The sequence below is a fragment of the Camelina sativa genome, chromosome 12 (assembly GCF_030686135.1).
Source record: "Camelina sativa cultivar CO46 ecotype springtype chromosome 12, ASM3068613v1".
NCBI classification, from domain to species: domain Eukaryota; kingdom Viridiplantae; phylum Streptophyta; class Magnoliopsida; order Brassicales; family Brassicaceae; genus Camelina; species Camelina sativa.
Genome location: NC_141891.1, coordinates 37803715 through 37831225, shown reverse-complemented (window position 1 = coordinate 37831225; position 27511 = coordinate 37803715). Strand labels below are relative to the sequence as shown.

General features: G+C 37.9%; 4 protein-coding genes across 5 annotated transcripts; 1 reads left to right on the top strand and 3 right to left on the bottom strand.

Annotated features, from left to right (window-relative positions):
- Positions 1-11634: 11634 nt before the first annotated feature.
- On the bottom strand, positions 11635-12761 carry LOC147933275 (uncharacterized). The gene is made up of 5 exons (XM_087477372.1): positions 12627-12761; positions 12267-12537; positions 12081-12192; positions 11875-11999; positions 11635-11765 (listed from the first exon to the last, which is right to left on the bottom strand). Exons 1-5 carry the CDS (start codon positions 12759-12761, stop codon positions 11635-11637), a joined length of 774 nt encoding a protein of 257 aa, XP_087333498.1.
- Positions 12762-13782: 1021 nt separating this feature from the next.
- On the top strand, positions 13783-17831 carry LOC147933274 (uncharacterized). Its single transcript, XM_087477371.1, has 10 exons — positions 13783-14704; positions 14804-14974; positions 15058-15494; positions 15602-15658; positions 15761-15841; positions 15990-16043; positions 16202-16357; positions 16633-16934; positions 17019-17103; positions 17199-17831. Exons 1-10 carry the CDS (start codon positions 13783-13785, stop codon positions 17829-17831), a joined length of 2898 nt encoding a protein of 965 aa, XP_087333497.1.
- Positions 17832-18526: 695 nt separating this feature from the next.
- LOC147933273 (uncharacterized) lies at positions 18527-21940 on the bottom strand. The gene is made up of 8 exons (XM_087477370.1): positions 21680-21940; positions 21092-21598; positions 21022-21037; positions 20398-20924; positions 19506-20125; positions 19314-19413; positions 18867-19237; positions 18527-18821 (listed from the first exon to the last, which is right to left on the bottom strand). Exons 1-8 carry the CDS (start codon positions 21938-21940, stop codon positions 18527-18529), a joined length of 2697 nt encoding a protein of 898 aa, XP_087333496.1.
- A 3115-nt stretch (positions 21941-25055) lies between these two features.
- Positions 25056-27270, bottom strand: LOC104729830 (uncharacterized). 2 transcript variants are annotated; one of them, XM_087477855.1, is made up of 3 exons: positions 25703-27270; positions 25535-25612; positions 25056-25424 (listed from the first exon to the last, which is right to left on the bottom strand). In XM_087477855.1, the coding sequence occupies exons 1-2, from the start codon at positions 27123-27125 to the stop codon at positions 25539-25541; spliced, it is 1497 nt and encodes a 498-aa protein (XP_087333981.1). In that variant the 5' UTR covers positions 27126-27270; the 3' UTR covers positions 25056-25424; positions 25535-25538. The 2 variants fall into 2 exon arrangements, with proteins under 2 accessions (XP_087333981.1, XP_010447152.2); XM_010448850.2 differs by having other exon boundaries at positions 25535-27270.
- Between the last annotated feature and the right edge of the window lie 241 nt (positions 27271-27511).

The window sequence follows — 27511 nt, the reverse complement described above, 5'->3', positions numbered from 1 at the left end:
TCACATCGCAGTTGCCAACTGGTGTCATGTCTGCCACTACGTTAAGCTGAGCGGTTAGTGAATAATCGAGATTGAGATAGTGGATTATACTAGTAGACTTCAAATCCGTAATATGGTTATGACACGTGTATACTAATAGGGGATGTGGGGGATCATATTTGGTTATGATGTAAATGGGCCTAAAATATTAACAGCCCATTAAGAGTCTCAAAACGACACTCCACCTATTTTGTTAGTGGATGTTTTAAAATCTTAATAATTAAATTAGTGGTTTGATGTCACCTCGCCATCTTGTCTTAAAGTATAAACTTTTGTACGTACACTAAACGTACTTACTCTTGAACGTACACTAAAATTTTAAACGTTGTTATTACACTAACATCTTTCAGGTTGTGTACGTCTTACTATCATATTTAAGTGGTCTTGCAAAGTGAAGAACAAATTATATAGTTCTATATTCATAGTTCATCTCCGATGCCTTGGCCACCTTTAGGCACCCAACCACTTACCATTATTAAACAACATAATAAGTATCGATAGATACCGCGTTCTTATAAAGGATACAACATTAGGTGTTACATGAACCAAGTTTAGTACACCAGGAGACATTCTAAACTAAAGGCCGGATTTATAGTACTTACATGGATTGTAGAAGATTTAATAACTGCGTTGATAACAAGATATTTGTCAAATAGTACGTTAAGGGCGAAACATCTAATGAGAAAATATAACTATAGGATCTCGCATATAGCTCTCGCCAACCACCAGAGGCCACACTTTGTGCAGACAATGTCATAATCTTGATACCGGAGAGAGTAGAAACCATGTTCCCGTAAACACAATCGAGTACATTTCGGTTTAGGGATAAAGGGAGCCATAGGATAGACCAATGTGTCCCAGTATGTGTTTACTCGCGCCGTCTGATATCTACACAGCAACCGAAACACCCCCTTGGCCAGAAACCTTGCTCGTTCCGATTTAATTGGGTAGTGATGTGAATCAAACAGTTCAAGAAAATGAGTAGCCATCTCGCAGTTCCCAACTAACATTGAAAAAACCCACAAGCTAGTGTCGAGATAGGTTCCGCGGGAACGTTACGAGTTAGAAGTGCGATACCTTGCTTAATGTCTTCCACCTCGGCAACAACCCGGAAACCTTCGAAAAAAATTGCCTGTTTGTTGCCAGAATCTAGGCATTTTTCGAAAATACACCTATGGATCCCTTCATTTTGGACTCTACCATTTGGGTGATGTGGTGTTTGGAACATCTCGGATGCCAGCATAAGCTGAAGATGTTAGCAACCTTTAAAACTTGGGGAGAGAGCGCCGTTTCTACACCTCGATGACCTGCCTTCAGTATTGGAGCAAGGTACTCCAAACCATCAACTGCGAGAAAGCCGAGGATTTTAATCAATAAATCATCGGGTATCTCAGGCATTTTTCCAGTTGCAGTCGTCATTTTCACTTGCTTTTTCTAAAATAATGTTTCGTATGTGTTGCAACTTGTTGAGGGTACTCTAAATAAAGGGAGAGTTGTAGTTAGGAGTTGCAGGTTTTTTAATAATTTATGGCAATGAACGGCGACATGCATAAGTGCGGTTTTTAAGCTTTATTTTTTTAAATCCGCGTTATGTTACCAATCAAGAAATATTCTGTAGTTTTTGTTTTTATTGAAAAAAAAAAATTACTGTGACCACTAACCAGAAACATATTTAGTTCACACTGTGACCAGATTTCGTAACTTAGTAATGATTACAAATACATCATATTAAACGTACTCATCAAGACACATCACATCCCTCTACTTACTTGTTAAACAACTCTTCTACGTCTTCGCATATACGACTTTTGCGGGTATCAGTTGTCACATCGCAGTTGCCAACTGGTGTCATGTCTGCCACTACGTTAAGCTGAACGGGTAGTGAATAATCGAGATTGAGATAGTAGATTATACTAGTAGACTTCAAATCCGTAATATGGTTATGACACGTGTATACTAATAGGGGATGTGGGGGATCATATATGGTTATGATGTAAATGGGCCTAAAATATTAACGGCCCATTAATATTCTCAAAACGACACTCCATCTATTTTGTTAGTGGATATTTTAAAATCTTAATAATTAAATTAGTGGTTTGATGTCACCTCGCCATCTTGTCACGCAGTTATATCAAGTATCATTTATATCCATACCAAATACTTCCCCAACCATATCAACAAGTTCGTATTATAAAATCGTTTGCATTATAATGTGCACATAATACTTTCACTACAAATATGACCAACCCAAATCTTCCTGACGATCTGTTGGCGCGAATAGCTAAACTAATGGCAGCAAAACACTGGTGGTACATGCAGTCACTCCTACGTTCGGGAAATAGAGGCAAAACTATAGTTTACAGTCGCGACGTCTTGAAAGAGGCAAACATCTTCAACATGTGCAGTGACCCCGATGATATCATGTTTGGTGGTCGACACAGGAAGTTTTTTGAAAGGTGCCTTGATGCGGATAATCCAACGGCCATATATTATGAAGGCCTTCGTCTTGCAACAAAAGATGGGGACATTGAAGGGGCCGTAAATTTACTCCTGCGTAACGTACCAACACATGCCGACGCTACTCTTGCGTCTGCCATGTTGTGCATCTGTAAAGGGTCCGGAGTCCAGGCGGGTCATTTGCTTCAGCTGTTTTCTATAAAACACTACCCACTTGACTCCGAAGAGGTTGGAGATATGTGTGAAGAACTCATCACTGAGCTTATTCACTATGGAGTATCACACAATACAACTTATGGTGTGTTTTTTGACTACCCTGATGATGGGGAAATAACAACTCCTTCGTGCGCACTAAAATGCACGCTCTCAATGAGGAAGAAAGACGTACTCAATATGGTGGGCCCTTACAAGCATCGTTGCAGGAAATGCACAATCTGGTGGTGCGCTCGCCGAATTAGTCAAATGCTTTGGTAGTTATAACGAAACATGTTTGCATTTCCTCGTTTCCGTGTACACCTTATCTCCTATCAATTCTAATTTTAATATTAAACGAAGTATTTTGTCAGCGATGCACCTTTGCATAATAAGGCAAGCTAATAAAGGTAACCACGAACTTTGTTAGATGTGATAACTGGCTATTAGTTCCATGAAAACTAATAGTTTATCGAATATCTTATTCTGTACGATACATGGCTAAGACCTACATCAACAGTTACATGCCCGTGTAGCTTGAATTGAATTGTACCCTTTTATACTTAAAATTGAAACCACTATATTTAATATATAATATAGGGAAATTAACAATGTGTTTGTATCTATTAGTAGTCGTATTTAATGCAATGACATGTTGCAATTTTTAATGCAATGGCCAACTGATTTGACGTCCATATAAGTCAATTTTAATCGATATGACTTGCAGGGTTGTAGATGTCAAATATCAGTTATGTAATTTTACTTATATACGTACACGAGTACCAAAGAACCAACAGAGCTTGTTGAATACTTTTGGCGTGGCTAATAAACAGAATTAAATCATTACATTTTTATATAAATATATTCCTATACAATCAGTACATTTTACTGTTCAATACCATCGAGTTAATTACCTGTTATAGTAAAAATAAAATTACCACTGTTCTCACTATATATAGATGTGTGTACGTAAGAAGATGTTTTATTCCCTACACACAGCAAATACCATCCACAGCCCATATCGTCTCCAACAAAAAAAAAAAAAAAAAAAACAATGAACACCCCACCGAACGAGATATTCCTGGCCATCAAGCTGCCAAACCCTACAAACCTCCTTGTCAATTTTATACCCATATCTGTCACTCCTATCCCCGCCTTGGTCGAGGCGCTGAACACTATCGACCTCCAAACTGTTCAACTTCGTCCGTTCATCACGTGGCCACAGTTCATCACTATGGAGTCTAAGTTCAGGCCCTACTTTGAGCTTCTCCTCTACAGGGGCCACATCGTAGCGAACTATCTTGAGGGCGTCAGGCTAGCTTCAAACTCCCCCACCTTTGCTGAAGGTATGGCAAAGCTACGCTATTTTGCACCAACGGATCCGTATGCGAATTTCGCTTATGTGCTGTTCGCAACGTGGTCCGGCCAAGTGATGGAGGCCGAGGCGTTTGGCAATATTTTATGGTTCATGGTCCCTCACATGAACACCGCCGTTGAAGTCGCTGGCCTGGTTATGTTCCATGTTGCGAACCTCCATCTCCGTGGTCCCCTTTTTGAAGTGAGATCGTCGCCTTCTCTCCTCCACCACCGTAGCTGTACTTGCAGTAGCTACCTCACCGGGTGTAAGTCCTGTTTTTTCTACTGGTATGCACAGGAGTTGCGCTCATTCTTTTAAGATCCTCTTTTCATGTTTTTATTTTTTTGCGGCTTAACCTTAGTGACGACGTTTTCAATTAGGTTAATGTAGAAATATTATGTACTTGATGGTTGTTTTTTTCTTTTTGGAACCTCGAACCGTTATCCAGTGTATGCCGGAGTTTATTTTATAATCAACGTATGTATTCTATTTAGTGTTATCCCGCCATCGTACACGGTGCCACACCTATGTATTTGTGTACGTACAACGTAACAGGGCATCGTACATAAATACATAGTTGTACACGGTTCCAAACCAGTTCTATTGTGTGTGACGTGTACGTACACATGGACTAGTCCCGTTCATATCGTTCTGTTTTATTTAATAACATACCCTACAAATTATAGATGTACGTACCACCGCTCATATAAGTTCACATGTATGTACCAGACGTATACAACAGCACATTAAAACAATAAAAAATAAACTTTAAAGAGCAGCCATTGGAGATTATAGAACTAAAGGATTTCACATATAGATTTCGCCAACCACCAAAGTCCGCAATTAGTACACAAGATGTCGTAATCTCGAAAGTTTATAGAGAAGAAACCGGATTGGATACAACAAATGGTGGCACAGTCCGGGTTAGGGATGAGGTGAGTAGATGGATAGACGAATGTATCCTTGTACGTGTTTTGAAGTGCCACCTGGTATGTAAACAACAGGCGAAACACAGACTTGCCTACAAATCTAACCCCATGCGGTTTGAGAGGAAAGTGATGTGCATCAAATAAGTGAAGAAAATGAACCGCCATCTGTTCGCTTCCATATAACATAGAAAAGATACCACATGCCAGTGTTGCCTCAGCGTCTGCGGGAACGTTACGAGATAGAACAGAAATGCCTCGCTTGATGTCTCTCTCCTCCGCAACAATCCGGAGGCCCTCGTAGTAGATTGCAACTTCGTTTCCAGCTTTGAAGCATTTTTTGAATATACGCCTATGAATCCCTTTATCTTGAGGGCCACCATTTGGGTCGTCTGACGTTTGGATCAATAACGGATGCCAACAGATGTTATAGATGTTTGCATCCTTTAGAACATAGGGGTCGAGCACCGTCTTCAGTCCTCGCCGACCCGACTTTAAAATTGGAGCAAGGTGCGACAGCCCATCTACTGCGAGAAGCCTAAAGATTTCGAGTAAAATATCATCAGGGAGATATGGGAGCTTATTGTGTGCTTTCGCCATTTTTTCTTTTTTTTGAGATTTCGTTATCGGAGCTATTATATATGCTTCAACAATAAAGGAGGTAGGTTGTGAAATTTGTATATATACTGTACAATATAATTAATGCAAATGTCCTTTTAGCACAATGCATAATGAAGAATAAGTTAGACAGAGTAATTAGTTGGGAAAAGGTGTACGTAATGCTTACGCAACATCATACTGGTTCACACGATAAAGGTTTTTCTCTCGTCGTCTCGGTAACCAAAAATATATACTGTACTCGTTGGGCAAAGTTTATAATTATTACTTGCTTAAAAAGTGATCAGTAAACACTATGATGAGATAATAGTCATTTCAAAATATAAGTAAGAATGACTTTCCACAAAAGAAGATGTCAAATCCCTGCATGTACTTGTCGCATTTAATGCTATAGCTATTGGCTGTTCCGGACGTCAAATTGGAAAGTTGTGTAGTTCGTATATAATTTGACTCAAATCCGGTTTGTAGAAAAAGACACGTTTCCGTACTAGCATATTTTACAAATAAATTTACACGAGTTCTCTAACTTTATAAATCAAATATGTGGCTGTTCAAGTGCAGAGCAAGGGTGAAAAGCATCAAGTCCTGTCATCACTTTATAAGTTACCATTCAAGATAGATATTATTTTTAACTGCAGTTTATTTGTCTTTTTGTGGTTCATGCATGAGAAATACATGCATAAATTGTATACCTTTTTATTATGCTCTTCACCCTTAATCTAGACCTGAACAGCTAAATATTTGATCTACCTTTACTCTGCTTGTAAATCTTAAACCGCTAATAACCGAATATTATTTAAAACAAGCCCGATTAAACCATCTCTTGAAGTGTTTATCACAATTATGGTACAGGGTTTCGCATTGAGGGAAACATAATTTTGGTCTATCGATGCTTGTTAATATTTATGAGTTTAATGGTTAAGGTGTGGGCTAAGCGATATCCTCTTTTGTTTTGGTCGGGATCTCGTTATTAATTAATGATTCCCGGTTATTTGTTAGTCTTGTAAATATACAAACTATACATATGTACGTATACTACATTGGGAAGGTACGTACATATAGGGTCTTATTAAACGGACACCATGGAAAGTTGAAAGGCCGCGCTGTTTCGAGATTTCGCTCTCTGTAAATATTTAAATTCCTCTCAACCTTCGTCAATTCCTAACACAGTCTAAAGTAAGAGATATCCAAAATCTGAGATCACCATGAGCTTCAGAACCGATCGTATTGCTGAACTGGACCGCGAGAGAAGGAATAGGTGTTGGTGGATCCACGCCAAGGTGTTGAACGCTTGGTCGATTCAGGAATGCTTTATAAAACGAGTTCTCCTCCTTGTGGACGAAGAGGTTAGTTGAACAAGTCTTTTTTATTTCGCTAAATCCAACAGTTTTTGATGTATAACAATTTATTTGTTATGAAGGTTTCCACAATCGAAGTGGCGTTTCTACAGGGTGAATACCCAAATATCCCGCCAAACCCTGAAATCGGTTCCTGGTACGATATTCGGGAGTTTAAATTAATCAATCCAACTCTCAAGGAGAGGAATACTCATCACCCATACCAAATCAAGTTTACGCATGAGTCAACCATGGATGTGATCCAACCTTTGAATCACAAAAATTACTTCCGCTTCGAGGATATCGATGATATAACTTGTGGCAGAGTTACTCATCCCGTTTCTTTCGGTATGTTTTATCTATACTTTCTTTAATATGTATATATTAATGTCCGTGGAATTATGAACTTGCGATGGTTGATGAGATTCATTTAGTGGTCGTTTGGTCAGTTGAGGAGGTTACTTTTAAGTGTATCATTTGCAAAAGTACAAAATAAACGTTACATCCCCATTTTATTTTCCCCCCGTTAGATGTTTGTGGGTGCATCGTAAATGTGGACGTCATAAGAAGACGTTACGATGGCAGGTGTATTGAAGTTGTCTTCACTCTCCTGAATGGCAGGTTAAGGACCTATTATGCTATAGACATAGTAATATACATATATATATTTGAACTTCATAGGGTTAAATTTGAAAGCAATTGTGCGTTAATGCAGGAATGAAAGTGTCAAATGTCGTCTCACGGACAGATATGGCCATCAATTCCTCTCTGATTGGGAATCAAAGGGATGTCATGTTCTCCACAAATCCGAGCCAGTGTTTTGTGTCTTCCGGTTCTTTAAGGTTGGGAGTTATGAAGGTACGTCAGATGAAATTGATATTATGATAGAAGCAAGTAGATGTAATTTGTCTATCAACTCAATTACGTAAATGTGTGTAGGCGTACCATGTCTTGTACACACCGAAGCGTCTTCTAAATTCTTCATTCGAGCAGATTTCGAAGGACTTCGACATCACAAGGAGATGTAAGTTGATATTATATTAATACTTGGTATGAAAGCGTATGTGTTCTTATCTGTTCACAGTCTCACATGTACATTTAATTTTTTAAACTTATAGAAGTGAGTTTGCTGCACAACACCACATTAACAATGTGATGGGACACGATGGGACAATAATTGAAACAATTGCTCAGGAAGGAGAAAGCTCCGGAACCCATACAGAATCTGCACAGACGTTCGTCAGACTGTCCGCGGAATGAGGAATGAAAAAATGAGGAGAAATAGAAATCAAAATGTTGTTTTCTATTTCAAATATTGGTTTATTTTTCGTGAGAATATGTACAATGGTTTTATTGTTTAAACGTACTCTATCCTTTTTATTTTATATTCTAATAATTATTGAAATTGAGATAGAAAATAATATGTAGAATTTTTAATATTAAAATTGTTATTATTAGTAGCTATTTCACAAAAATATTAGAAAAGGTTCATTTGTTTTTGGACATTAAATAAAGTAAAAGAAATGACCGAATGCTTGTACTATCTCCTAATAATAAGTAGAATCTTTAATGTTGTATTGTCTTATCAGAAGGATAATTTATTCCCCACACCATTGTTGATGTACGTTGGGAGTCATAATATATTGTGGTAGCCGTCTACGTACAGAAGCTTAAATAATCGTACAATCAATACAAGTGAATAGCAACCCTTTGGATTTATCTAGTTGAGAGGAAGTGATGATAATTACGTAACTGGATACACATCAAATAAACATAATGATGAGAAAACTATCATATCTAAGCAACAGTAAATACAACTCTCTTCGAAGTTGTCACATCAGAGAACCTACAAATGTCATAGTCTAGGCTTAGGGTTAGCTGATGGTTGAGTTACACCCGATATTTAACTAATTCGAATATAATGAATTTGAAATCCAATAACACGAAACTGACACGTGGTTAGCACTACTTATTTGTTTTAGTAATTCTAATCGAGTAGGCGTGCATGAGAGCTCATAAACCTAAAATGGGTTCCTTCGTAATTAAGTAGTTAACAATAGGGTAATTTAAAACGACGTCATATAGAAACTAGTATAAATTTCCAGGATTTTCGCCAAACTCCCCCACCACCTCTCACATCGTAGGTTTTATTAGTGGGCAGGCGGCAGTTTCCGTCTATTTGGTTCTGCACATACTGCACATATTGCTATTAACTCCCAAAAAATGGCGAATTCTAGCCGTAAGAAGACTGATCTGCCAGACGAGATCTTGATAAAAATAGCCAAGCATCTCGTAGTTGATGGGTTCTGGCGAGCAGGCCCATTATTAAAGGCTGGTCGGTGAGGAGTTGATACGGTGCTTGCCCGAGATGTTCTGAAGGTTGCCAGCATCTACCAAATCTGTGAACATCCTTCTTCATTCCAAACGACAAGGAAGCCAAATGGTGAACTCTAGGAAGAAGGGATTCACAGGCATATTTTCGAAAGATGCTTGGACGCAGGGAACAGAATAGCAATCTACAACGAGGGGCTACGGATTGTTGCCGAGGAGCGAGACATTGAGCGCGGTATCGCAGTACTAAAAAAGAACGTTCCCGAAGATGCCGAGTCCACTCTTGCATGTGGAATTTTCTCTATGTTATATGGGGACGAGCAGATGGCGGTTCGTTTTCTTCACCAATTTGATGCACATCACTATCCACTCCAATCAGAGGGAGTACGGCTTATCGGGGAAGATCTGTTCCAACGGTTGAGTATGTTTAAGACGCGCGTAAAAACACGTACAAAGATTCTTTTGTATATCCCTCCAGTTCGTTGATCCCTTTCCCGGACTGTGCCATGAGTAGTTGTTTGAGATGGGGCAGGTTATCGACCGACACACGTTATTATGACATCATCTGTGTAAATTGCGGAGTGTGGTGGGTGGGCAAATCTATATGTGAAATCCTCTAGGTGTATCGTCGGTTCCCTTCTGTGTTGCGTTTCTCCTCGCCACGTATGTTTCATTAGATAATTAAATTACTATGTAATGAAGATGTTAATTAACGTATATGCCAATATCTGTCGTTTTGGTCGTTTTGCTCCTTTTGTTCCGAAAATGTGTACTAGATGTCGTACTGCTCCTTATATTCCAAAAAAGGTCTAAAATGGCAATTCCCTAGCTTCGAACCATCCATATAGACAACGTGTACTTAGTTTCACCGGGCAAACACACAAAACTATCAACAGTGCCGGCCCAACCAATTTTGCCCATTAACAAACAGTAGGAAAAAAAAGGTTCCTACTACAACTTTACAAGGGCTCGAACTCGTGACACTGAAGGACAGTCAAGTCCAATCCTACCACTGTACCACCGCACCTTTTATGATATTGATTCCCCTAAAATCGCTAATATAATATGTAGCATAAAGCCCTTGATTTACGGGCATTATTAAAGGACCGACACTGTATCAAGCTTACGACGCCGTTCGTATCTAGTAGAAAACGACACAACTTGGAAAAGTTCATGTTGTTTTAGAATACAAAAAACGGCACAAAACAGAATGTTCTATAAAAGCTAACCGAATATAATCGATATCTTATAAAATTCAGGGAAATTAGGGTTCATTGAACTGATTTGGGGGAAACAGAGAGAGCCGCTGCCATAGATGTTGGATTAGATTTAGAGAGTTGGATATTCGGTTAATAGTTTAACGTTCCTCTTTTCTTTATTTTCCCTCCTTCAATTACATTATCAGTTTCGTTCTTAATGTCTGCTTTGGCAAACACGAGTCCAGTCGAGTATGACGATGCGGAGTATGGGATCCCGGCTGTTTGTTACTGTGGTGAAAGGCCAAACCTACAACCTTCTTTTACAAGGACAAACCCAGGGAGGCTCCACTACACTTGTAGAAATAGAGAGGAAAGTAACGTACAGTTTCCCCGAGGTTGATTAAAGATCAGATTTATTTGCATAACTTGAGGTTTTCGTTTTAACAAACATTATAAGCCAAAAAATGCAGGATGGGGACTATCACATTTTTAAATGGTGGGATGAAGCTATGATGGAGGAACTGAAAACAGTGAAGGAAGATCTTCTAAAGTTAACTAGTTTGAATCAAATGCGTGAAGCGCTTCAGGGACAAAAAGAGGAGATTGCTAACATCTTAAATATGCACAAGAAAAATCAGATGGAGTTGGAAAGGATAAAGGCGTTGATTGCGTACAAGAGTTATGGATTAACTATGGAATTAAAACTGACCAATGTGTTTGTTGCGACTTTGGTCATACTAGCAACAATGACCTATTTTTTAAAGTAGTTTGGTCGTTTTATAAGTAGTACTTTGGGTTGTGGTTTAATTGTTTAACATCAAGTTATAAACGTTTTATTTGGTTTACTCCCATTTTTTTCTCGTCTAAAAAAAAGACTGTTTGAAACCTTGTCGTGTTATTATTATCGACCAAACCCTTGAAATTAAACATAAACATAAACATTTGTACACGTTTGTACACATACGTGTAACATTAAAGGTTGGCACTATTAGGTAGATGCTTACCAAATAAAAATATATAATTAACTATGCGTAATACACACAAACATTTTACATCAAATTATTCCTATCCACGTAAGATAGATTCTTGGGATGTAGGTAATGTAGATAATATAAAGAGTCCAGCAACGTGGTCTAGAAGTTTGGAATGTAAGCAACATTGACAAATGGAAACATAGGCTACGAATCGTCGTCACTCCGCTCGCGCTGGTCGAAGTATTCCAACCGGAGTTTGAAATCTCTAACCTCAGGGAAGGGTGGTTCAAATATCACTTTAGAGACACCCGGTTGACTAACCACTTCCATCCCTCCTGCGGTGTGGAAAAATAAGGAAAAAGGGTAACCAAAATTAGTTTTATGCAGTAATCTTCTATTTAAAAGGTGATTGAATTGTTTTAAATACATTTGCCTAATCAGTACCTCCATCCTTAAACTTGGGCCTCCAGAATCGCAAGACTACAACTGGTTTCCCTCCGCATAGCCAAAAATTGCGGACAAAATCATCGACCATCTCATCATACGCCACACATTGCAAGTGATGACCCCTACACACAGAGACACCTTACGTTAATATCCCGGTATATCTTTAAAGTGTGTGAAAGCTAATAATCGCGAAAACGACTCACTCAAGATTTGTCAATGAAAACAGTATCAACCGGGTTCTCTCGGTAAAACGTGGAGCAGTTGGATCGTCCACCAATATTCTTCGTTCGACGTCAGTAACTTGCCCCATCGTGTCTATGGTGTCATGTCATTAGAATTATGGTACTGGATATGATATTACAAACCGGAACAACACAATGCAACGTTACCTAAGCAGCAGTTCTGGGTCCAACGAGGCCATCGTTCGTAAATTTGGTCGAAGGGGACATAATCGATGTAGTGATTGGTCAACAAGCAACGAATGTTGTCCACAACCGTGTCAGCAGTGAATTTGATCCGGTAGTTGGAAGCCACGACCTTCACAGCGGATGTGTCGTCAGTGACGACAAAATTAGAGAAGGTTTTCCCCAAACCCTCCTCAATCTCCGCACAGAACTGGGGCAACAGGTCCTCGCTGATTGTTGCCTGCATCTTATCTCCCTACGGTGGGGGAAAAAAGTTCAACCATGATGTACATGTATCATTTAATATTAAGTGCATATAATATGATGATGAGACGAGTCACTTACGAAAACATCCGAAACAACCATTTCAAAGGTGACGATGTTCGCTTCTCTCTTTCTCCACTTGCGGATGATCTTAACAGAAACCTTCCAATCAGATCGCCACGTCTGGAGATCGGATAGCCTGTCGAAATGCACCATGACTTTGTTGCACTTATGTTTACTTTGTGATGTGATATTTTGGTTTTTGAGAGACGAATACATAGTTCACTGGGTGTGAATTTGTCTTCTTATATAAGCAGCGAACAAACACAAATGGATTATCAATATTATGGCTTTTCAAACGTCGTGACTGCATTCCATACAGATTCATCACATTTAGATATTTAACATGTGTAACTGCCGGTTAAGCGAAGACGAGACATCGCATGCACTACTTAATTATGACCCTATAGTCGACGTTATATATTGGCGGAAAATATATTGGTTCATTTAACAAACCAATTCAATGTAAAACTTTATAAAACATCAAGGAATAGTGAATGATGGTTTAACCAGACGAATAAAGGCTGATATATAGTGTAATTGAACCAATAACGTTGCAGAACTGTATAATTTGAATAAAAATATTTAAAGAAAAGCTCAGCCATTGCACTGTTTATAAAAAAAAAATTATTTAAAAATAGTTTAGTAGTAGAGGCAAAATCTTCGTTCTTAATAGACGGAAAACTGAGGCCTCAGCTGCGACGGCGCATTCGGATGTCCGATAGGGTTGTTTTACATCCCGATTTTTTGAATTAAGGTGTTTAGATCTGGGATAAGTACTACAAAACGACACTCCATAGAAGTCGGCGACGGAACATTTAAGGAAGAAGAGATTACAGAGGTCGGGTGAAATCAGAGAAAGGCGACTAGTTTCGATCCCTCTTTCATCACCGGTGTTGAATCAGAAGGTAAGTGTTTCTCTTGGCTTCTTACTTTAAATTGGAAGAGAGATTGTACCCCCCCAAATTCTATATTAGGTTGGAAGAGTATATAGCAAATACATTTAAGAATCGCTTTGAGTAGGATGTGAAATCGATGAATAGTAGTGTATCTGTGGCGGGCAGAGGATAAATAACCGTAATCGTCAACAGAATTAAACTTTGGTAGACATTAGTATTAGGGTTAATTGGTTTAGTGTACGTACATATTAATATGTACGTTACTTCATGGTGATAGGATGGATCCCGAGGCTGTAGAGATCGTTCCTCAATTGAGCTTGGATCTACCGAGGAGGTTATTTTCTCTTGACCATTACCCTCTCAAAACCAAGATAAATGCGTATTCAAAACCGGAATATCTTTCTACAATATCGAGGGTGCTGAGTGGAACAAAAGAAATGGAAAACTTGTTAGAGTCTCCATTTGGGCAGCTTTTTCGTATCCCTGCTAACAAGATCTCGTTCTCCGGTAAACTAGTTCATGGATTTGTTTGCCGTCAATTGGTGACCAAAAAGCGGCATGAGATGTGGATTGTGTTTGGTGGCAATCCAATCAAGTTTGGATTACAGGAATTTGCAGAGTTGACAGGTCTCGAATGTGGAAATTATCCAAAAAAGAGAGATGTGGAAAGAGCTACAAAAACGAAAAAAGGATGTAAGACTGTTTGGGAAGTTCTATTCGGGGAAAACATAGAACCAACGATCTCCGAGTTGGTCAAAAGGTTGGAGACTGAGGAAATGGAAACGTGGCAGAAACTAGCTATAGCGCTGATAATAATAGTTGATGGAGTTCTAACATGCGCCACGCAACCAGTAAAACCAGATCCAAAGACAATGGAGATGACCAAGAATATTGATTTTTTTTTCAAATATCCATGGGGAAGGTTGTCATTTGAACGGACGCTGGAGACTATTACAGGATTTAAATGTCCAGCAGACGTAGAAAGCTTAGTAAAAACTTTCAAGCAACAATCAGTTGCTGTTCATGGATTTCCTCTAGCACTCCAGCTGCTGGCTTTCCAATCTGTCCCAGCAATTGCAAGATTAGTACCATCTGACGTTCAAGATGAGGTGTTTAATCAAAGATCGATCTACAATCTGGCTAAACTGCGGCCAATCAAGACAGCAGACATCTTCACATGCGAGGCTGCTAAAGAGGTATGTACTTGGTTGATATAATACGTTAACGACCTGAATCTATCAGTTTCGTCAAATGTATATATATTTGTAATCATATTATAGGTGGTTATTAGATGGATAGTTGGTAGTGGGGAGCATTGTGATAGTGGAGAATTGGAGTGGTGTGACGAAGAGGAAGACCATCAAGTTGACAACATTGAAAATCTTATTAAAGCTGGCCACAAATGGGATGAGGCAATATGGATGGGAGGTGATGATAGGTGTCCAAAACAGACACGTCCCGAAGAGAAAGGTATTAAAAACATTTATACATTACAAAGGGCTTCACTATAAAGATAATTTTTTTAAAAATTAATGGGGACATTGGTGATATAGTTACAGTTGACTGTCGGAAGAGGAAAAGAGCAGACACCGCAACAATTGACAATAAGAAAGAGAAGAGCACGAGAACTGATGGGCGACCGGGGGGTACGCCCATTGTTGATGAACGTTTGGACGATGACCAATTTGAAAGGTATGCGGCGGAACTAAGCCGGTTCTACAGGAAACAAGAAGCACTGATGAAGGAAAATCAGGCAAACATGGAGATTTTCGGACGTACAGAGATCCGCAAGGAGATAAGAGCTGCACTATTGGAGGTTAAAAGAAACGAACATGGGGAACCTTCTTACGCTTCGCATACAGTTTCAGAGAAGAAGTATTCAAAAAAAAGAAGAGGGAAAACTATAAAGTTTCCAAGAATGAGTTCAGTAATGGTTATGAAAAAAAAGGGAGAGAAGGTCAGAAACAGGGGATGCGCTGACATTGCTAAGGTTGATATGACAAATAGCTTAAGGGTTGTAATTTTTTCACTACTTACATATATTAAATTATGTTGCTATCGTGGTGTGCACAGGGTGATCGGAATACTGATGGTTAGAAGGATGCCATAGATGGTCAACACTCTGTCACTGGTGATTCTTTAGTTGGAGGCCAGGTAATGGACAACAAGATCCTCTTTAGAATGCGACTCAATCAACGTAATGGGGGTGTTTTTGCTTATGCACCTATCATATACGCTTTATATATTTGACCGTAGGATACAACCCGTACTCATATTAATGAGTGGGTAACCGATAATAACGACTGTGGCATGAACGAACCATCCCCGACCAATGGAGTTAATGAGTTCGCCAAGATTATGACGCGGGGGACATTGCTGTCGAGCTATCACCAACTAAAACCGTATCCGATGTAAGTATTTGACACGGAATGGAGATTACAACACTATATTCATAATAAAGCATTGTCCACCTTTAATTGAACAGATATTGCTGCAGCTGAATACTAAAATGGAACCTGATCTGCATTGTAACAAAATGGTAGGTCAGGAAGTAACCATAAAAGGGATAACCATCTGTTGGTCTCATATATATTCGGTTATTTGTTTATCTCCTCTAATCTACACGTGTGAAAAATTGAGCTTGTACCAAGATCCTACTACGAACACGCGTCTTATAAGTTTCATTATTTTGAAAAGGAGGATGGGGAAGAACTGCATCAAGAAGGCGGGAAAGTCGAGTGGTTTAACAGTAACGGAGGGGACATAAGACGTCAGGAAGGCGAGTCAGATGAGGGTTGTAACAAAACCGAAATACCTGTAGAAAATGAAACTGAAGTTGACGGTCAACAAGAGGCAAGTGTCTAACTTTGATGCTTTCGAGTATTTGTGACATTAGTGTACGTAAGTATGAATCTATCTACGTACATCTTATTAGGCCGAAGTCTACAAAAGGAAAGCGATGGCGAGGAGAGCTGTAACAAAACTGATGGACATGTACAAATAGAAACAACAGTTAACCTCCAATAGTGCAAAATTATTTTTTATTTCGAATATTTGCCATATTTATAGTGTCTACTTAGATGGTCCAGTCTACGTCACAACTAATCTATGTACGTGCATCTTATTAGGCCAGACACCAAGCAATACCCAACGAACGCGATGTCGAAGAGGGCTGTAAAGAGACTACAGGTCAACCAGATCAAAGTCCCGGGGAGGAATGTATTCCCGGTGACTCAGACAATTTAGTGCCGCAGTCGGTTATTATTGTGGATGAAACAGGACGCGCAGAAGAAGTGATAATGGAGATACGTGCGAGTCAACCATCCGAAGCCATAGTGATAAAAGCAGGGTCGGTTTCATACGACCCTATGGAAGATGTTACTGATGGGAAATTCGCCAAATTCACCAAGATGATAAAACAAGATAATGTGTAAGTGTAGTATATATTACTCCGATGACATAATGATATGCTCAATCATTGATATAGGATATTCATAATTACAAAATTTCGCAGGATACACACCTTTTTCGGATTCCGCAAGGCAGATATCATATTCTTCTCTACTCTTATATCGTCCCAAAAATGGGCCCATAGTCAGGTACATATTTTAAACTTAAACTACACGATTTTGGGGTGTTCATGGTTTCTTGTTGGATTTAAATCCGACCGGTTTGCGTTTAACTGCATCTGCAGCACATGGAGATGATTGCCCTAACGCTGTGGCACAAAAACGGAGAAGAAATGATAAAACAAAGGACCGTAATTTTGGACTCCGTTCTCTTTTACGAGTTGACAAGAAGGTTCCAAGCATTCAACAAGAGCACAGCGAAACGGAATTTCAGATGGGACAAAGTACTCATTGACATCGTCAATGGGGAAAGGATGCACCACGAACCAAGGTTGAAGTGGGTTACAGATGTCGACGTTATATATGCTCCAATGAACTGGAAATCTAAGCATTGGGTAGGAGTGGGCATAAATCTTATAAAGAGACATGTTTCCATTTACGACCCTTTGATGACCTCCTCCAGAGAAACTCTTGCAATGTCTCGGATCAAGCCGGTGTGTGAGATGATACCGTACCTACTTCAGAGGGTTATCGATGTCAATTACCCTCTCGATCCATTTACCGCTGAAAGGGTTAGCCAAATAGGACAAAACTTGAGGACGGGAGATTGTGGACCTTTTACTATGAAGTTTTTAGAACTGTTGAGCATGGGCAAACCAATGACTGATTGCTTGAAGATCACCGACAACAATATTGACAATTTCCAAAAGAAGTTCGCGATGGACGTCTACGAAGCTGCTATTGGTCCGATAAATTAAGTAGCGAATAAACATTCTTCATGGTTGTACTTATTACTTTCACGCAGGTGGTCCATATGATCCGTAACAGTCTGTTAGGATGATTATGGTTCGCTGAATTTGAATACAATTTAATCACATCACGCTCATCATATCATAGGATTGCCAGTAGGGACAAGTTAGTGTGCTCAAAATGGATAGAAACTTAGCACCAACCATGGACCTAAAAATCAAGTCTATAAAGTTAGAAAATCGATTGTACGTACACTGATGAATATACGTACGTGTGTACACAGACCATAAATATACGTACGTGTGTACACAGACCATAATAAGGCAGTTACTTAGTTGATGGTACGTACACATATGAATATACGTACGTGTGTACACAGACCATAATAAGGCGGTTACTTAGCTGATGGTACGTACACATCTGATAAAGGCCTAACATATACTAATACTGGTTACAAAGACGTCATAATGATACATATCTAGACCCTCCAATATACAAAAAACACTACACCTGAAGAGGGTTTACAAACAACCGATAGGAGCTATGTGAGTGACCAGACCTCGGAAAATCTAAGAACGACATCCTCAAATCCCACATGTTACCAAAAAAATGACCAAACACGCATCTTCTATTAGCAACACGCGTAAAACCAATCTTCAATTTTGCAAAATCATACTGCTCCGGTAATGTACATGGAACCTCTTCAACTTTTTGATCCCGAGTTGAACTCAGCTTCCTGATAATTTACTGTCTCCGACGTAGCATCTAGTTGGAGAAAGCAGTCTCGGTCTGGGACCTCATCAAACACGTCTGCAGCAAGTTTCATCCTAATAGAAGGCATGGCCGCATCACATAGGCATGTGTAATTTACTCCAAGAGCTATACACTCTAAGCACTTCAATGTGTACACACCACAGTCACCTTGTTGATAGTTCTGTGGGAGTGTTTTCACCCGGTAGTAACTAAATGCCGCCGCACCGATATGCTCATCTTTGTACCTCCGGTTATATGCTTATATCAAGCGTGGGATCATTTTTGCGAACGGTTTGCACTTCTTTTGTAGACTCTCGTCGGTTCTACCGCTGTTTATGCTATCGTAAACTCTTAGCCTCCGCTGGACTAAGTCAGCTTCGATGGCTACCCAATGGTTGTTATCGAGGTTGTATGGGAAGAGCAGGGTGTCTACATCGTCAACCCACACCTTGTTTGTCATTCCGTATTTTGGCAGCCTTCCCACGTACGTCTCAAAATAACCTTCTCCAAAAACCCATTGATTAGAGGCTTCCATTTTAGGGAATTCGAATGCCCACATACTAACAAACAAAGGATCGAGAAAAGCAATACGATCTGTTTTATATGGGGATGGCGTTTGCGTCCCCCTAATACGGAACATATGCATACATGTAACCATGTGCTGCAACACGAGTGACATCTATCAGGCATTAGTATACCATAGTTAACTGCGTCAAATGTTATGCTACGAAGCTTACCGCATCCCATAACCAGCCGAATGTTGTAGTTGGCCACAATTGTTTAGGGGTCAGGAGGCGAAAATAAAATTCGGCATTTCCAGTGCAAGGTACTTTAGCCCTGAATACCAAAATTAACAAATCAGTTATAGATCGTAGTCCTCAAATCCGAATATAGACACTAATTATATACAACTCTAAATGAAGACTTACAAATCATCAGTTAGGAAGGACATCAGCTTTGCAATTTTCTCAGGACTTGCCTCACTAAAAGGATCGTACACTGCGGGAGATAGGACTACAATGTGGCTTTCACGTCGGGTCATTAATGCAGCTCGCATTGATTCGTCATTAGGGTTTAACCCTATGTTGGTGCCCACTGGATCTACTAATAGAAGATCAAGCTCTCTTGATGGAGGAAACACCTTTTGTAACAAATATGCAAAATACCTGGCTTTCTCCTTATCTTTCACTGTATGAGACGATGCAGGACTGCTGGACCCCTTGGTTAAATCCACAACAGATTCGTACTTTCGATCCGACGAGCCAGGGTTACCACCACTTACCGGATGGATAACATTAATAGGAACGGGTTGAGCACCTGCTCCATCAACTTTGTCATTATACTTTGCTCTTTTATCGCCTTCCTCTGTCTCCCAACTCTGTACTCTTTTGACACGCTGTACACTGTCTACCCTCTGCTTTGGAATTCGCTCTACACTGTCCTCTGGTTCGATTTTAATACTCCCAGACCACATGACCTTATCCTTAATGGCTAACGGATTCCTAACACAACTAGCAACTTTATAACCATCCTTGTCCGAATGCTTTATCTGATATAGCCATGACTTGAAACAAAAGACATGTATTTGACATTATATACAAGACATTTGAAATATAATATGACGCTGTTAAACTAGAGACAAAGTATACAAATTGCTAAATTGTGTGTACGAAAAAAATCATATATCAAAATAATTACAAAATTATACAACTTCACAAAACTGAAATTGATATTGTTTCCTCGAATAGATAAATACAAAGACTTCATACTGAACAATAGATATATAATAACAATTTTATCAATACGGTACGCAGATCATACCTCCTCTATTTTTTGTTCGTCATTTCTTAATGTAAGAGGTCCTTGCGTATGCGCTCCTCCATCCGTTGTGTTGATAACAACTTTCTTCAATAGTTGAACGTCACTCTCAAAGTTACCCATCCTACTCTCCATGCCTTGAAGTTTGAACACAACTTCCGCTATTGCTCTAGAAAACGATATTTGAATATTATCCATTTTCGCCCCTAGTGTTTCAACCATAGTAAATAACCTTCCACTACCATCTTCACCCTGCACACCTGAATGCTTATCTCCAGACGCCTTCTCTGCTGAACATTTGTCCCCAACACTTTCTTTCTGCTCCTTCGCATTATTGGGGACATTACGGATGCTGGTTGGGGCGGTTTCAAGGAAATCATCGTCACTTACCCCTGCAACATGTTGCCTCCTCTCCCTCTTCTTTGTATGTTCCCCCTTCCTTTTTTTTACACAATCCCATTCTCTTTCATCCACTTCGCCATTGATCACGTCTAACAGCAGATTATCCAGTTTCTTCTTCAAACCTTCTCCTACACCATACACACAATACTATCCTGGCCAATCTGGATTTATGATCTCCAAAGGTTTAGGTACTAAATGCTTCACCTGAAGCTGCATTTCAGATACCATAACTTTTAATAATCTATCACAAAGAAAAAATGCAGACAAATAATGTATACGTAAATTGAAGGCATACCTCCCCATTATTAAGGAGTTTGCTCCCGGATATGAAGGCTTCGATATCCTTCCTTGGCCTCCCTCCTCTCCACCTTAAAAGAGGCAAATCTACACCTTCTCTTACATTCCCGTAGCTAGCCCCCAGCACCTTCACGCTCTCAAATGCCCATATCAGCAATACATGGACACATCCATGGAGGGTATAAGCATTGTTAGGTAACCCAAGGACTTTGATGGAATCAACTAAACTCTTGAATCCAACCGTACCCCATTGAAAACTCTCAAATGCTTCTTCATTCAACACCCTTTTAGCGTATTCCAGAGGAATCCGACTGTTCCTTGATAAACCAAGCACTCCAACATGAACAAGATACAACTGAGCTATCTGCGTCTTCATTTCATCAGACCACCCACGGCAGCTTCTCAAACCCTCAACTAGCTCCTCCCAGTTGGGTCCATTAAAAGCTTTCACCTTTAAAGCCGCCCCTAAAGGTGTATGATCGACTTCAAACTCTGTTTCATCAATCTTCTCACAATTCAAACCACTAATTTCTTCATATTCATATAGAGAGAACCTCAGCGGCTTTCCTCCAACCAAAAACCATACCTCCGAAGGAATGTTTATTGCCAATTGATTGGACAATAGATAATGGATGGTCTTCCCACAAAACAGGTAGTCAGATTCGGCTAGATCCAATAGAACTCCCAGCTGCGAATTCTTTCTTATTTTGTCATACACCTCATCACCAACAAAGCCTTTCAAACCACCAAGATTGGACAAACTACAATCGTGGTGCATGCTTCTCATCGGCAGTGGAAAATTACCAACCCCATACAACCTACTTGGATACCTCTTGCTTGACCCCATATCTACGATAGAAGCTTTAGTTTAGTTATTAATTCAATATCACAAAACATTTGTTGCTTAGATTAGCAACGAAGCAACATGAAGTCACACAAATATCTTCCGAAAAACAGAGCTCAACAACATACAGAAAACTAACATACAATATACAAGGCCTACTATGTAATACGGTATAAGAAAACAGTAAGCAATAGAGACTAAACCACGATATAGAAATTTACCTCTGAGCAAATCGCTTTATTTCCCTCCTCCTCTACTTCAAACCACCTCGCCGTCAACTCGCCGTCAGTGGTCCTCCAGCCAAACGTCCTCCACACAGATTCTTTTCACGCCGCAATCTATCTAAAAATAGCTGATCTCAACCCAACAATCGTAAGACAAACAACACAAAGATTCAAGGGATCGACTTAGGTTTATGATCTTTTTATTTTCTCCTTTTAAGATCTTCGTTTTAAAAGAGAATGACATACATCGTAATAAAACACACAACTCAGATATAGAAGTAATTTGCAAACTTTTATGTGTTATTCTAGTAAGACAGAAATCTTAACGTGTTAGTCTAGTAATAAACCTACTTTTATGCAATATTCTAGGTAATTTCCCATATATATATCTTAAATCAACTTATTTGTAAATACTCTCTAAAACACAATATATGCAAGAAATATCTTTAAAAATATCTTATGTAACTAATATATTTTGTAATCATAAATAAAAATAATATATATTTATGAAAATAAACTATTGCATGGATTACATTTTTGTTTAAGAAAAATTATAAAAAATTCATTTAAAGAAAAAAACAAAAAGAAGCAAAGAGATTTCAATTTATATTTGTATTTCTAAATAGTAACTACCCTAAAATAAGTATTTAAAATTCTAAAATTCAATAATTACAATTGGTTGACTATATTGTATTACTGTATATTTATGCAAAATTGAATACTAATAAGTAGCTTTTTAATTTATTTACTATGAACAAATCTTCTATTGCATAAGGAAATAAATTATACTAGATAAAGACTCGTGCTAGAGCACGGATTGAAATTCATTTTATTTATATTGTAATTTTTATATAAATATAATTTATGTGATTGTTTTAAAAAGTTTTTTTGGATAAAACATTATGAAATAAAATCATATGCTAAATATGATGGCTTGAAAAAAGACACCTGTTTTGTAAGTTTTATAGTGTTAATGATTCTAGATAAGTATCGTGCTATAACACTGGTTAAATTTTATTTTATACAAAATTTTGTATATTTTGTATTTTAAAATAAAATTTTAATATGTTTTATTAGTTTATGTATGTGAAATTATTTCAACAATGTATATTCTACATCATGACTTGAATGTCATTATAATTCATAATTTTGTAAATTTAGTTTTTTAAAAGCGAGTTATTATATTATGAGTAATTTAATATATTGTTATACTTTTTGTTTTAATATATTTGGTTTCTTGAAATTCTTTCATATTATAGTGACATATTATTGACATTGCTATAACAAATCAATTTAGAGTGATTATAGTTTCTAACTTTTATATAAAGTTTCAATATTTTAAAAATATTTCAAAATAAATTATTTAAAGTTTATTATATTATATAAAACTATAAAATTCAACAAAAAATATGAAATTGAATTTAAATATTCAAATTTTGATCCGTTACTCAGTAAAATTTTTAATTCAATAGATATTATTTTTAAGGAATAATATTACTAAAGCTTTAATATTTTATAGATTGAACAACTTATACTTGTTTTTAAAAATTCAACTTATAGTATACCCGGAAGTAAAACCACTTTTTAATTATAATAAATAATATGATAATTTATTTGTTTCACAAAATAGACTCATATGTAAAAATGAGAGGTGAAGTATAATGATAATTAACAAATTAATATGTTAAGTTAGATATAAAAAGATTTTAATATGGATGAATAATTTAATAAAAGAAATTAATATGGTAAGTTAGATGATATCAAATGATTCTTTAGAATATTCTCTTTAAGATTTTCGAAAATAAATTAAAGTTGCATCCACTATTTAACTTGTAACCAATTAATCTATCAATTCATCTGTAACCTATTTGTAACCAACTTATTAAAATTATATAGTTTACAAAACAATGTTGTGTACTTCCGTTTTATTAGGGGATGTCAAAAAATGTGAGAAAAATATAAATTTAGTTATGTTCTTACCCAAAAATTTTGGACGATAAAAATTGTCTAATATTTAATTATTTAAAAGAGAACAGTTATGGGACATAAAAAAATTTACGGGTAAGGACGACATGAAACAGGACGGGACAGGACAAGACGAAATGAGACGAGATGTCTTTGTCATTCTAAAATAGTTACGTGTAGTTATATCATGTAAGTAAACCAAATATACTACTCAACAATATTTAAAATTTCGAAATTATAAAAAAATATTAAACGAAAACATTTTATACATTCGAAATATACATAAATTAGTTACAACATATGCCTTCCCGTGCTGTAGCACGGAGTATCACCTAGTATGTCTAAATCAACAAAGGTTTTAACTTTTAAGCCAATTTGGCACTATAGAATACAATTTGGGATCGTAATTCATAAGTGAAAGAGTGAAATATCACATCTTCAAAATGTTGGAGCAAAAACCTAAAATGCCAACTTTGTTATTTAATTAAATTAGAAAGCAATGTGGTCTCTAATCTATTGTTTACTTAAATTAGAAATCAAAATACATGTTTGGTCTCATATTCTTGTTCCCTATGAAAAATTAAGATCACGTCTTGAGACGACATGAATTGAAATCAAATATTTTTTTTAAAAAACAATTAATAAATATATTAATAAATTTAAACGATTTATTTGCAATCAAATTCAAAATAGAAAAACAAATTGAAAGTCCGAGATCTCCATTTTTGAGATGGAAATAGAATGGAGATCGGCCAGAGCATTTATATAGCTTTATTATTTATTACCAAGTAAGTATACGAATTGCACTGATTTGAGTTAAAATAGATTGTTGACTTCAATACAAGAGAACAACATCATGTAGCAATGATCATCCTTGTTGCATATGATCCAATGTTATTTTCGAATTCCCAGCTTTACAGTATCTATTATTTAAAAGTGAACATATTGTATCATTATTATTGACTTTGATTTTCAATTAATAGCGGTCAAAGAATACACATATATCTTTTTGTGTGAAGTGGCATGACTTTAGCACCCACAAGTTACAGAAATCAGATTGGTTATTCTTGGAGTGGACTAAACCTTTGTTCGTACTCGAGGGCGAACCCCTCATTTCCACAAACGAAACAACCTCACAGCTCCATCAAATCCTCCTCGCTTCATAAAGACCATGTAAAACACTTGGGTGTTTCTATGAGGTATCGCAATGAAAACCAGAAAAGCTGCATCCAATCCTTTCTTCTAGAGTAACCCAGAGTCAAAGATGCAAATGTGAAATAATCAGGAGTCAGCCTAACCTGAATCAATTTACACAGCTTTTGTAAGATACAAGAGGTTGTATGTGCCATCATAAACTGCTACTTGCACCATCATAAACTGATCAGCACAATGATATGGTGTCACCAACCTAATTACAAAATCCCATCTTCCTTCATTTTCTTGAACAACACATGAGCTTCAAGCTTTAACCCTTCCCTAGACAATCCTGATATCATTATAGTGTAGGTTACAATATTAGGCTTCACTCCTTTGTTAGGGAGGCTACAAAACAAATCAACAGCATCTTTCACTTTACCGGCCTTGCACATCCCTTGAATGATGATTGTATATGTAATAATACCAATATCCATCTCTCTCTTTTGCATATCCTCCAATATCATCAACGCTTTCTCTAGCTTCCCATTATAGCATAGACCATGTAACAAAACGTTGTAAGTCCTAATATTGGGAGGCACGCCATGCATTCCTCTCTTTTGCATATCTTCAAATATCATCAACGCTTTCTTTAGCTTCCCGTTATAACATAGACAATGTAACAAAACATTGTAGGTCCTAACATTCGGAGGCACGCCTCGAGAAACCATATGACTAAAAACCTCTTGGGCGACATTAGGTTTGCCGACTTGACCAAAACCTTGGATAAGAGTAGTGTAAGTGACTGTGTTCCCCGCCAATCCTTTTTGAGACATCTCGTAGAAGATTTTCATCGCATCCTCAACCTTCTTACACTTGCAAAACCCATTTATGAGAGAAGTATAAGCTACTACGTCTGGAAAACAACCCTTGGTTTCCATCCAATAAAACATTTGTTTGGCCTCATCTAAGCGACCATCCATGCAAAGCCCATTGATCAATGAAGTGTAAGTAACAATGTTAGGAGCTATAGACATTTGAATCATCTCATTGTACAACTCTTTAGCATCCAAAAGCTTTCCTTCTTTCACAAACGCATCGATCAATGCATTGAAAGTGATTACATCAGGGTTGATTTGCCTCTTCATCATACCCCTCAGCAACGGAGCAGCTTCTCTCCATCTACCAGAACCACAAAGACCGTTTACAAGAGAAGTGTACGCAACCACATCTGGTCTAATCCCATTGTTCTCCATTTGATTAAAAACGTTCAACGCGTTATCCACATGCCCGTTTTTGCAAAGACTATCAATGATCGTTGTATACATTACAACATCGGGTTTAATCCCCAACTCCACCATCTGATTCACCATAAACATGGCCTCCTCGACTCTATTCCCGAGACAGAACCCATTAACCAGAGAGGTAAACGTGACAATGTCAGGCTCAAAACCAAGTTTCATCATCTTCCCAAGAAACGATGAAGCAAGAAAAGGCTGAGAAGATTGGCAGAAACAGTTCATCAAAAGATTGCAAGTATAGAGATCATGTGAAACTCCCATCACTTGCAGATGTCCACAGAGATTGATCACAACATCAAACTTCTTCATTTTGGCAATAGCAGTTAACAATCTCGTGAAATCGATGATAGAAGGAAGAGGACGAGACTCAACCATGTGAGCGAACAAATCGAGAGCTTCGTTAAACTGAAGAGAGTGTAGACCATTTCTCAAAATCTCTCGGTAATTACAAAAAGCTCGTCGGACCCAGAAACTAAAACCTAAAAGGCGGCTAAAGGAGAGAGCTTTCCCAGGATTACCTTTCTCAATACGATGTCGGTGAAGATGAAGAAACCTCATCGCCATTGATGCAAATCCAAGAAGAAATCGATTGGGTTCGTTCCAAATCGAAAGTTACATCAACAGAGTGGATTGAGAGAGATCGAAGGTTTCTTAATTTCCGATTACTTGGAAGATACGAATTTGAGAATTTGATAACCAAAGAAGCGGCGGAGCGGAGGAAGGAGGAAGGCGGCCAACGTTTGTACACGTGTACTGTTTTGACTTTTTTGGTAAGATCGTTGACTTCACGTTATTTGAAAGATCCGACCTAAATGGATCACTCAAATGGGTAAAAAGCTCAATTGTTTGTAAAAATGTTAATATCCACTATCCAAAATATAAATTTGTATAATTGAGAAATTCCTTTAAATAACACTATAAACGTATTTTTTTCCAAAAATACCACATTT